General features: G+C 42.5%; 2 protein-coding genes across 3 annotated transcripts; one reads left to right on the top strand and one right to left on the bottom strand.

Moving 5' to 3' along the window:
• Positions 1-1,810: 1,810 nt before the first annotated feature.
• On the bottom strand, positions 1,811-5,102 carry LOC121543041 (tRNA selenocysteine 1-associated protein 1). The gene is made up of 7 exons (XM_041852733.2): positions 4,952-5,102; positions 4,455-4,552; positions 4,176-4,275; positions 3,899-3,951; positions 3,476-3,632; positions 3,278-3,311; positions 1,811-3,061 (listed from the first exon to the last, which is right to left on the bottom strand). Exons 1-7 carry the CDS (start codon positions 4,973-4,975, stop codon positions 2,916-2,918), a joined length of 612 nt encoding a protein of 203 aa, XP_041708667.1. The 5' UTR covers positions 4,976-5,102; the 3' UTR covers positions 1,811-2,915.
• A 153-nt stretch (positions 5,103-5,255) lies between these two features.
• LOC121543042 (mitochondrial folate transporter/carrier) lies at positions 5,256-12,480 on the top strand. Of its 2 annotated transcripts, XR_005995978.2 has the most exons (9): positions 5,256-5,462; positions 5,585-5,792; positions 6,053-6,203; positions 7,815-7,900; positions 8,474-8,628; positions 10,817-10,930; positions 11,162-11,307; positions 11,592-11,792; positions 12,067-12,480. XR_005995978.2 is itself a non-coding variant. In XM_041852734.2 (8 exons), the coding sequence occupies exons 1-8, from the start codon at positions 5,445-5,447 to the stop codon at positions 11,713-11,715; spliced, it is 1,002 nt and encodes a 333-aa protein (XP_041708668.1). In that variant the 5' UTR covers positions 5,256-5,444; the 3' UTR covers positions 11,716-12,480. The 2 variants fall into 2 exon arrangements, 1 of the variants encoding a protein (XP_041708668.1); XM_041852734.2 differs by having other exon boundaries at positions 11,592-12,480.
• Positions 12,481-12,827: the final 347 nt, after the last annotated feature.

Raw genomic sequence — 12,827 nt, 5'->3', positions numbered from 1 at the left:
TAATTTGTTGTATTACTTGTGAAGCACCGCTAAGTGAGCATAATACACTGCTCAAAAAAATAAAGGGAACACTTAAACAACACAATGTAACTCCAAGTCAATCACACTTCTGTGAAATCAAACTGTCCACTTAGGAAGCAACGCTGATTGACAATACATTTCACATGCTGTTGTGCAAATGGAATAGACAACAGGTGGAAATTATAGGCAATTAGCAAGACACCCCCAATAAAGAAGTGGTTCTGCAGGTGGTGACCACAGACCACTTCTCAGTTCCTATGCTTCCTGGCTGATGTTTTGGTCACTTTTGAATGCTGGCGGTGCTTTCACTCTAGTGGTAGCATGAGACGGAGTCTACAACCAGGATGGCACATCAATGCGAGCTGTGGCAAGAAGGTTTGCTGTGTCTGTCAGCGTAGTGTCCAGAGCATGGAGGCGCTACCAGGAGACAGGCCAGTACATCAGGAGACGTGGAGGAGACCGTAGGAGGGCAACAACCCAGCAGCAGGACCGCTACCTCCGCCTTTGTGCAAGGAGGAGCAGGAGGAGCACTGCCAGAGCCCTGCAAAATGACCTCCAGCAGGCCACAAATGTGCATGTGTCTGCTCAAACGGTCAGAAACAGACTCCATGAGGGTGGTATAGAGGGCCCGACGTCCACAGGTGGGGGTTGTGCTTACAGCCCAACACCGTGCAGGACGTTGGCATTTGCCAGAGAACACCAAGATTGGCAAATTCGCCACTGGCGCCCTGTGCTCTTCACAGATGAAAGCAGGTTCACACTGAGCACATGTGACAGACGTGACAGAGTCTGGAGACGCCGTGGAGAACGTTCTGCTGTCTGCAACATCCTCCAGCATGACCGGTTTGGCGGTGGATCAGTCATGGTGTGGGGTGGCATTTCTTTGGGGGGCCGCACAGCCCTCCATGTGCTCGCCAGAGGTAGCCTGACTGCCATTAGGTACCGAGATGAGATCCTCAGACCCCTTGTGAGACCATATGCTGGTGCGGTTGGCCCATATGCTAGACCTCATGTGGCTGGAGTGTGTCAGCAGTTCCTGCAAGAGGAAGGCATTGATGCTATGGACTGGCCCGCCCGTTCCCCAGACCTGAATCCAATTGAGCACATCTGGGACATCATGTCTCGCTCCATCCAAACGCCACGTTGCACCACAGACTGTCCAGGAGTTGGCGGATGCTTTGAGTCCAGGTCTGGGAGGAGATCCCCTCAGGAGACCATCCGCCACCTCAGCAGGAGCATGCCCAGGCGTTGTAGGGAGGTCATACAGGCATGTGAGGCCACACACTACTGAGCCTCATTTTGACTTGTTTTAAGGACATTACATCAAAGTTGGATCAGCCTGTAGTGTGGTTTTCCACTTTAATTTTGAGGGGGACTCCAAATCCAGACCTCCATGGGTTGATACATTTGATTTCCATTGATAATTTTTGTGTGATTTTGTTGTCAGCACATTCAACTATGTAAAGAAAAAAGTATTTAATAAGATTATTTCATTCATTCAGATCTAGGATGTGTTGTTTAAGTGTTCCCTTTATTTTTTTGAGCAGTGTATATATATTTTACTGGACTGATGACCTACATCTGATGGTCAGTCTGAGGGGTGGGAGGGAGCAGCGGTGAGGCTGCCTCTCACCTGACTCATCGTCCCTCCGCCCTCCTTCTGTCTGCTGAGAAAAGGGGACACAGTCTTCCAGCTGATGGCAAAACTCAAGTCGCACCAATTCATGTTATTACTCCTACATCCAGAGAAAGTGAAATATTCCAAATATTCCAAATATCGCACAATTAATTAAATGTATCAAAATTAGCTTTTAATACATGTCGGTCTCTGAGCATCAATGTCACATGTATTTATTTTCAAAAGCAAGACATATGAACACTAGTGATGTGAGCTTGTAGATACTGATATTCTTTGCTGCAGTCAGCATGTGGTCTTGGAGCTATTAACACTGAACCAGCTGATCTGATACTGTATTTCTACTACAGTAATATGAGGTGACCTGTAGACTAACCTTAAAGAATACCATCATATCCTGCTAAACAGGACATCCCATTTGACATTGATGAAACAGTTACACTTTATAATAACTCTCATGAATAAGCATTCATAACCTATTTAAGTATTTCATTATATGAAAAAATGTAAAAGCATTAATAATTGATGAAGCATTTATAATGTATTATTCATGTAAGTTATTATAAAGTGTTACTGATTAATTGAGAATGAACACACACCTCCACATTTTCTTCTGTTGACGAATATTTACACAAAGCAGAATCAACAACCCTGCCTGTCCCACAGCTTTCAAATTATAACATGGAGGAGAAAGGTTTAAAACACCTACTACACAGTCTTCCACTCCACAATAAGAAGCAAGTGACCCTAGATAGATAATCAATGGGTTGAATAGGGTGTCGAATAGGGATTATATTTCAATATTATTCTATTTTCCAGTGTGGACAATAAATATGAAAAAGGAAGCTATGTGAGGGAGGGAAAGACAGAGGCTAATACTAGCACCGCGGTCCTTGAAGATATGATTACAAAGACATCAAGCACCGAAACAAGCCTGTTCATTGGGCAATTGGAACCAAACCAGTGTCCAATAACCCAAAAGAAATGAGTGGGGGTGAGTGATAAAAATAATAATTCAATTCAAACATGAGGGGGGCATCCTTTCAGTCACTGGAGCTGGGTTCACACGAATCACACGAATCATACACTGTGGTCTGTTCGCAAGAGTACGAGACACTGAAGACCAGCTACACTTGGCAGGCAGGACGAGATGCCTTTACCCTTTGAACCTTCACACTGGGCTGTTCCAAACAATCCACATCGAGAGGTTGAGAGTCCGACTGTTGCTGTCTGTCGACCAGGGAGTCTGCTAGCTCTACTATGCCTTGGATGGTGCAGCGGCAGTAGTAGGACCAGGAGGCTCCAGGGCAGGCCAGTGGCAGTCTATGAGGGCATCATACAGCTCCTCACTCTCCTCCATGTACTGCCTGTTGGCTGCCACCACATCCAGTGCCACCATGGGGTCTGCAGGAGGCACACACAAGGCACACAGTAAGATCACACAGTCAGGCACACAGACAAAGGGGCACAGCAAGAGAGCCATACATATCAGACAGACTGGACAGTTTGTAGGCTATACTCCAGGCCTGGGTTCAATACATTATGTCAAATAGTGTCAAATATTTAAGCTGCTTTTTTGTATCATGAAGCTAGAGAAATGAAAGAAAACTGAGCACTCACACTCCAGTCCATCATCTTCAGTCTCCCCATAACCCTAAAAGAAAGAGACAGGTTTTTACTCACAATAGCCATACCATAACCCTGAGAACCATAGTTATTAACCTCTAACATCACATATTCAGTGGTCATTAGAATGGGTACAACTTATGTATAATTAAAGAGCAATACAGTGTGTGTGCGGGACACACACACACACACCTGGTTGCTATAGTCATAGTGGTTGTAGTTGTAACCTCCGTAGCTGCCTGTGTTCTGGTCATAGCCCCAGTTGGAGTAGTGGTCAGGGTACTGTTGGTAGTACTGGTTGTTGTTGTACGAGTACACCTGATTGTACCTGTTGTCTGAGTAACCACCCCTGTTTTTGACAGGGAAAGAAAACCTTTATGAAAATACATAATATTTATAAAAAATCTATATGCTATTAATAATGAATAATGAATGAAAAGTGTGGATTATTTGGGATATTTCCTACATCCATGATGGGAGAGAACAACTTGAACATACCAAACTAATGGAGTAAAAGTGTCTTCCTTCATCTACACACAACTACCTTCACTACTGTATGAAGGGAGGCTCTGTTAGTCCCTGGACAGAGTAAGTTCAGTGGCATGCAGTACATACCTGTTCTCTCCTTGTCTTCCGTACGTGGCACGGTTTAGTTTGAACCTCTTCGGCTGTAGAGAAGAGAGTGTTTTGTTCAGAATGGATTATTCCAGACATTATTTATCTCTAATAAAGTTAATGGGTATATCAAGAGTTCACCATATGCCCTATACATATCCAATCCTCTCAGAGTGCCTGAGATAGGGGTAGGAGGTAGGAGCTATGAGTCGATTCGGGATTGGGAAAAAATGTGGAATCATTGAGTGCTGTGTGTGTGTGTGTGGTGGCACTGTACCGGTGTGGCTCCAGGGAGAGGCTTCCCGTTTACTTTCCTGAGACACCGCTCAGCAGTGGCCTCGTCCGCCAGCTCAACAAAGCAATAGCCTGCCGCACCCCTACACAAGGTGGAGAAGGTCCAAAACACATGCATGTACGTGTCGTGTTTGTGCAATTTCTTCTGTTGGTGAATAGTGATAGTAATATACAGTAGCTACTAGACATCCCCAAAGACAAAAAACAGTCATTATCACTCATAACCCTTCTATTGCATTAGCCTAATGTTCTCCTGTCTTACCAGTTCATTTTGTTCCGGATGATTCTCACCCCCACCACAAGCTCTCCCATGGTGGCAAATGCACGAGAGATGAACTTCTCATCCATATAAGGCTCTAACTACAGGGGATGAGAGAAAAACACTAACTTGAACAGAAAACCTCTACTCTAGCTTGCTACTGTAAATTACCTACACTCTGTAACTTAGTGTAGCTACATTCAACTGGACATATTCTCAAACTTTCCGGGACACTGACTTAGTGTGGTCTTTCAGACCTGGAAATGACAGGCTTCACTAGACTAGAGGCTCTTTGGGGCTTGTCAGTGAGCAAGAACTAGCTAACGTTTGCCAAATAATGAAAATGCCTGAGGGTGCATCTATTAGCTAACGAGCTAGTTGGTAGCACTGAGAGGTGGTAACACTAGCTATCCTAAAGTGGGAGTAACACAAGAGCTAGGATATGCTAATGATAGTTTTCCATGCATGCAAAGTTGTTAAAGTAACATATCAGGACTTACATTACCCATCCATAAGCAACTCATTTTGTTTACAATTTCAGTTCACCGACGTAAACACAGCTTCATAACATACGCTGCGGTTATTGCAAATCTGGCTCGCAGACTGCCATGGTGGTCGGGGGTGTGCCTTTTACTGTTGCATTGTGGGATAGTAATGTCCTCCAAATTGCGTCACATTTCCTAAAGTATTGGTGCTTTTGGTGCGTTCAAGACAACTGGGAACTCGGAAAAAACAACGTCAAATGATGGATGCCCGAGTTCCCGACTTGGAAGACAGTTCAAAATATTTTTCACAGCCGAAGCTCGTTTTTTTCAGAGTTCCCAGTTGTCTTGAACGCATTGAAGTCGGAAGTCTGAGATTTCCGAGTTCCGAGATGCAGTTGTTTTGAACTCGGCATATCTGCTTCGAAGGAGTCATTGGAAAGGTCGTGCCAGACAGAAATGTAGCTTGTACCGCATGACAAAAACGTGGGTCACTAAAACGTCTTAAAATATGATGTGGTTACTTCAGGTATGTGCCTTTTGGATTCTGGGATTATATTTTAACAGGAGCACGATACCGTGCGCGTTCTGTTGAATAAGATCTGAATAATCAAGTAGCTGGCGTTAACTTAATTCTAGCTAAATTCACAGAATAGCAAGGTAAACATGAGTCCTGCTACTTCAAATAAAGAGACAGCTGCAACAGGACCTGGAAGTGGCAGACCTTTCTCCATAACTGGACATATCCAGCAAGTCTACAGCCATGTCAAAATAGAGAATTTGGTTGCAGGACTCGGTGGAGGAGTCGTGTCAACACTGGTGCTGCACCCTCTTGACCTAGTCAAAATCAGGTTTGCAGGTAAAGTTATGTATGTCAATGTGTGGCTCTAAAACTCTTACAGTAGCTACAAGGTGTTTATTTGTCCAGCCTAAAAGGGACTGGCAGCAGCTAGCTAATTTCTGCCTTTGACAGGTGTAAGATTGGGAACCTGCAAATGATGCAATCGGCACATGGTAATAACATAGTAGCTAGCTACCTGGCTGTAACTTAAATGGACAGTTGATGTTCTGTTGACTCGGACAGTGTATGTTTTCCCCTGCCTTGTCATTTTCCTGCAGTGAGTGATGGACTGGACCTGAGACCTAAATATAATGGCATTATCCATTGTTTGAGAAATGTGTGGCAGCAGGAGGGGGTCCGAGGACTCTACCAAGGAGTCACCCCCAACATCTGGGGTGCTGGGGCATCATGGGGCCTCTACTTCTTCTTGTAAGTATAACCAGAAGACGTAAAACCGTTCTACTTTCTCTGGGATAATATCTTTACAATATGACACTGGATGACATGACAGCATGCATGCATCAGCCGACATTTATTGGAATTTCCAGGTACTTCCGCCCAGGAAAACTGGCGACAAAAAAATTAAGAAAGTCTTGTCTTATCATCAGGTGAATGGTAAAGGCAAGTAGGAGTAATCAACATTTGAAAATGAATAGATTTGGTAGACGGTTTCATTATTTTCACCTACCCACAGTTAATTAGAAGAGGGAGTGTAAACTCTTAACATTATTAGCTCGAAAGGTACAGTATCTCGGCGGCATAGAGAGAATTTTGCTGTTGTAAAGCACATTTTCTGCAACTCTACAGATTTATCTATTGAGCTGACAGAAAATGTTACTGTTTTGAAGCTAATTTCCCGCAATTCTATACAGTTTGGCATGGAGCTGAGAGACAATTCTGCAGTTTTAAAGCTAATTTCCAGCAATTCTATGCATTTTGCCATGGCTAATGCTGTGTTCCTCTGCTCAGACATTATAACAAAATGCAAATAGTCTGGGTAGCCATTTGATTAGATGTTCTGGAGTCTTATGGCTTGGGGGTAGAAGCTGTTTAGAAGCCTCTTGGACCTAGACTTGGAGCTCCGGTACCACTTGCCGTGCAGTAGCAGAGAGAACAGTCTATGACTAGGGTGGCTGGAGTCTTTGACCATTTTTAGGGCCTTCCTCTGACACCGCCTGGTATAGAGGTCCTGGATGGCAGGAAGCTTGGCCCCAGTGATGTACTGGGCCGTACGCACTACCCTCTGTAGTGCCTTGCGGTCGGAGGCCGAGCAGTTGCCATACCAGGCATTGATGCAACCAGTCAGGATGCTCTCGATGGTGCAGCTGTAGAACCTTTTGAGGATCTGAGGACCCATGCCAAATCTTTTCAGTCTCCTTAGGGGGAATAGGTTTTGTCGTGCCCTCTTCACGACTGTCTTGGTGTGCTTGGACCATGTTAGTTTGTTGGTGATGTGGACAGCAAGGAACTTGAAGCTCTCAACCTGCTCCACTACAGCCCCGTCGATGAGAATGGGTCGTGCTCGGTCCTCTTCTTTTTCCTGTAGTCCACAATCATCGCCTCCATATTAAAGGGGTAGTTTGAGATTTTGGCAATGAAGCCATTTATCTACTTCCCCAGAGTCGGAAGAACAGGAACAGTTAGCATGCTAACTGTTCCTGTAGACTTCAAGTCATTGCACTAACGCTAGTTGGCATGGGCTTGTGAAACTACCTCTAACTTCCTTCATTCTGGACACAGAGACATAAACATTGTATCCACAATGGTATTCTGTTGCAGCTAGCGTTATTCCTAAAATAATAATTTTTCACGTTAAAAAACCCTCCCAAAAATTGCCCCAAAAAATTGCCGGACCCACTGCAGCCCAGTTTGAAAACCCCTGGTCTATCCAATCAACTATGAACTCATCACTTAACATGACTGTTGATAATATTTCTACATTGTACTCTAGCACTTTTAAATAGCAATGGTAGCGTCAGGATTTGTCTATTGAAGTGTCCAATGAATTTTCTGTTCTGTCTGTGTTAACTTCCCCCACAGTTACAATGCCATTAAGGCGTACACTAAGGAAAGCCGTCAGTCTGAACTGAGTGCCACAGAACACCTGCTGTCAGCCGCCCAAGCAGGTTAGTACTGCCTCTGTCTAGACCCCAGGGACACACACACTGGTGGTGGTGTGTGGTCAATACCACAACTTCGAAGGTCAACACTGTTTGATCAAACAGTTAACATCACACATCTAAATAAACATATCATAGACTGCTCCACAAGTCCAGACTTTGATTGGTTGAATCAGGCGTGTGACTGACTAGTTGGAACAAAATATTTGACTCCTCTGACTAAGGCAAAATTACATATGTATACAGTTATTGGTCAATTTGCTGAACTTTTATTATTTTTCTGGCTGTATACGGTCATGTGATTTGATTGACCCTAGCCTAATCATGTTAGAGAGTTCAGTGGAATAAACTAATGCCCTGCACTCACTGACAGACAATGGAAAAGGAAAGAAAGACACTGGCTGCCCTGTGTCATGTGACTTTAATAAACCTTAATGAGATAGGGGTCTTCACCAGCTCCATGCTTCACAGGCTCCATGTAGTGTAGCGTAGAGCTTGTAGTTTGGTTTAATTCATGTTGTACACTTATGCAGCTGTGTGTGTGTGTCAGAAACTCACCTCTGTTTCCTCCGTCTCCAGGTGTATTGACTCTCACCCTAACCAACCCTATCTGGGTGACTAAGACTCGCCTGGTGCTGCAGTATAACACTGATCCCACCAGGAAACAGTATAAAGGGATGATAGATGCACTGGTGAAGATCTACCGGCACGAGGGGATACCTGGACTGTACAGGGTGAGGCTCAGTATAACCCAGGGTTTGTCATCTGTATGTATGATGGCTGTATCCTGAATAGAGCTTATTAGGACTTTCTTGTCTGCTTACAAGTCAGGTCCAGGTCCAGTGAATGTGCAGGACATGTGAATGGTGTCATATGTAAACATGTTTTCTCCTTATGATCCCTCACAGCCTAAAATTAGGCAATGTACCGTAAAATCTTCAATTAAACGCTGAGTCTCAAATAGCCACCTGTCCTTTTTAATAGCTGGGCATCTGCAAACATTTCAGCAAATAAACGGCTGTTTCAGATAAACGGCTGTTTCAGATAAACGGCTGTTTCAGATAAACGGCTGTTTCAGATAAACGCTGGGTCTAAATGAGGTTACCATGGACACAGCTCTTATATTCCCACAGTCACATTTTTTAATTTCATTATTGCTAGCCATGGTGCCACCAAAAAGAAAACACGGAGCTCTTTATTGTGCTGATGCGTGAAATCGGGGTGTATGATAGGCAGCCTAGTCTTTGCAAGTCTGATCTACAATGGATTTGTTATTATAATGCTGGTTATTATGCTGGTCATACTGGTCACAATAAACAGTGTGGGAGTCTTTTCAACCTTTTATTGAGCAAAAGCTGTGTGCAATAAGGAAATAGTCGCCTGGCTCAAATAGAAACCTGTCTCTAATAAGCACCGATTGTGTTCAGTGATTGAAGCAAATAGCCTAATTTCATTTTACAAGGAAGTATAGTGTAGAGAATCATTGTACCATCTAAACCGCTGTGAAATAGCTTTTCCATACCCCAAAATATTACATTTTCAACAGTTTGAAGCTGGTACTAAATGACTAAAATGTAAATGTGTTCAAAACCGAAAGTAAAAGACTCAAAAATGAAACTTAAGAACGAGAAGCATAGAAATAGCCTCGTAGAACAGAGCTACCACTTCTTAGACTTGCTTTCAATGAGTGACATACCTATACCTCATATTTCTGTGTGAATTTGGTCGGGTTGCCCAAAAAGTTACATATTGCAGCTTTAATTGAAGTTTGACAGAATGTACTGTAGTTGCATAAGATTTTAATGCATGTTTTATAGACTACCACTAGGGTGGGTAGTACCCCATTTTACATTTTAGCAATTTAGCACACTCTTGTCCAGAGGGATATTTACATTTTAGTCATTTAGCAGACGCTCTTATCCAGAGCGACTTACAGTTAGTGAGTGCATATATTTTCATACTGGACCCCCGTGGGAATCGAACCCACAACCCTGGCGTTGCAAACGCCATTCTCTACCAACTGAGCTACATGGGACATATATACATTTAATGCATTAATCCTAAAATAGCTAGGTGAGACAACCACATTTCACAGTCTGTGGTGGAAAAAGTACCCAATTGTCATCCCACTTCAGTAAAAGTAAAGATACATACCACTCAAGTAAAAGTGAAAGTCACCCAGTAAAATACTACTTGAGTAAAAGTCTTAAGTATCTGGTTTCAAATATACTTAAGTATCAAAAGTAAATGTAATTGCTAAAATATACTTAAGTATCAAAAGCAAAAGTATAAATCATTTCAAATTCCTTATATTAAGCAAACCAGACGGCACCATTTTCTTATTTTTTTAAACATTATTTTCTTTAGGAAGGTATTAAAGTAAAAGTTGTCCAAAATATAAATAGTAAAGTACAGATACCCCAAAAAACGACTTAAGTAGTACTTTAAAGTCTTTTTACTTAACTACTTTACACAGCTGTTCACAGTCATAGTAATAAGTACATTTTTCCTCAAGTTATCAGCAAAGTCAGTGTTAGTAGAGGTAGGTACATCATGCACAGGGCAGAGCTGTTCAATGTCAGTCCTGGAGGGCTAAAACACTTCTGGTTGTCATCCTCTCCTTCTAATAAGGGACTAATTCAGACCCGGGCCACCAGTTGAGTGCAATTAAATACCAGGTAGAAACAAAAACAGAAGTGTTTCAGACCTCCAGGACCAGAATTGAACAGCCTGGGTAGTCAATATGATAAATTGTCTTTCAAGATATGAGTGTCTTTTATATCAGCTATAAGTATTTTTCAATATTATAAATACCATGATCATATCAATTGGATTTGGAAGATAATGTATAACCTTTAATTGGCGCTAAAACAAAGTTTATTTGTCAGGTACAGAAAATGACCCCAGTGTTTAATCCTCCAGGGGTATGTTCCTGGTTTATTTGGCACGTCACACGGGGCATTGCAGTTCATGGCCTATGAGGAGCTGAAGAGAGACTACAACAAATACAAGAAAATGCCTTCAGAAGCTAAACTGGTGAGTGCAGCCTGCAGAGTGAGGAAACATTAAGACTTCTATAACCACGCCTAATGTAAATGTGTTCATAGTTTTAATCACTCAACCATATGGGTAATAAACCTTTAAATTACTCATAAAGAAAACCCACTTCTAAGTGTTGCAGGATTTCTGGAAGAATTACCGTAATGCTTGTGAAGTAAGTGACTCACAGGCATCACTCCTCCAACCTCTCTCTCTCGGTCTGACCAGAATCCATTGGAATATATCACAATGGCAGCTCTATCCAAAATATTTGCTGTGGCTACTACATACCCTTACCAGGTGGTGCGGGCTCGCCTGCAGGACCAGCATAATAAGTACAATGGAGTCCTGGATGTGGTCAGGAGGACATGGAGGTAGGCCAAGACCACACTGTTGGTTTACAGTACATACACGAAAAACAGCTAGTTTTAGGTTAACTAGCCAAAACTTGCTATAATTTACTGTTAAGTGGGCATATAACCATGTTCATGGGGTTTGGTAACATAACAGTGTGAAGCAACTAAGATCCGCAGCTTCAAACTCTAACCCTACAGAGAGCCATGAGAAAGCTTGCTAACGCCCATTCCAATGCTGACATTTCAGTCTGGTGTTTTTCCACATAGTGACTACTGTGTTTATTTTGGTCCCTCCTCCACAGGAATGAGGGAGCTGTAGGGTTCTATAAAGGCATGGTGCCCAACCTGATCCGTGTCACCCCAGCCTGCTGTATCACCTTCGTGGTCTATGAGAACGTGTCTCGCTTCCTGATGGGCCAGAAGTGAGGAGGACTAAGGAGACAGCCATGGCAGGACCACAAAGAGGAAGGGACACTCAGACAATGTATGTGGTGCTAGATAAGGTAAGCCATGAACTGAAGTCTCCAGAACTGTCACAGCAGGTAACTGGACAACTGGAGCGGACATATCACCTGGATGCACCTCTGGCAGCAGAGTCAAAACAACCATAAAGCAACTCCAAAAGCATGTGGTGGAATTAGATATTATTATCACTATGAAAAACCAGGACTTTCATCTATAGTATGCATTCGAGGTTTGGCATTCTCAGAGAGATGATGTTGACAATGCTGGTAATTAAAGACTGGTCTCTCTGTCTCTTCCTTGGATGCATCACAGAAGAACAGACCTCACTGGAGGTACTGTACAGGATGTGGGGGTGAAACATCAAAGCAAAAAGAAACCATTCTTTCAAGGCTGCTGGCTGCTGACTGTGATGTGAATACCGTATGTGTGTGTGTGTAATATAAGTCTGATTTAAACGTCGACATTAAAAGAGCATACCTGCTATTTTCAGGGTATAATGTACACCCAATTTGTTTTTATTTAACTTATTGGCATCATGCTGTAGTGCATGTAAACCCTCATGTGAATGATGTCATTGGAAATGATCGCAGAAGACTGATTGCACTGTTCAACATCTTTGAAATAATGTTAATTTCAGAAGTCTTAATCTGAAATATCAGTGTTGAATTGGCATTAGTCCATTTATTTTCAGGTAAAATGTTCTATTAAAGTTTCAAGTTTTATGTTCCTTTTGTATTTGTTAGCTTTTTGTTTCAGATAACATTTTACAGCTGTTCTGTGTTCACTTGTCATTTCAAAACGATATGAACACATGCATTTTTTATGAATTCACCTGGTCATGCATAAATCAATGTTCAAAGAATGTTCTTCTCTGATAGGAAAACATTTGGTAGCTTTTTTTAGCTTCAGATTAAATTTAACAGCTGTGATGTGTTCACTTGTCACTTGAAAAACATATCAACACATGCATTTCTTTTTGAATTCACCTGGTCATGCATAAACCAATTTTCAAAGAATGCTCTTCTCTGATAGGAAAACATTTGGTAGCTTTTTTTAGCCTCAGATTAAATTTA

The sequence above is a fragment of the Coregonus clupeaformis genome, unplaced genomic scaffold, assembly GCF_020615455.1.
Source record: "Coregonus clupeaformis isolate EN_2021a unplaced genomic scaffold, ASM2061545v1 scaf5877, whole genome shotgun sequence".
NCBI lineage: Eukaryota > Metazoa > Chordata > Actinopteri > Salmoniformes > Salmonidae > Coregonus > Coregonus clupeaformis.
The sequence above is the reverse complement of the archived record's forward strand: the minus strand, read 5'-3'. Positions and strand labels throughout refer to the sequence as shown.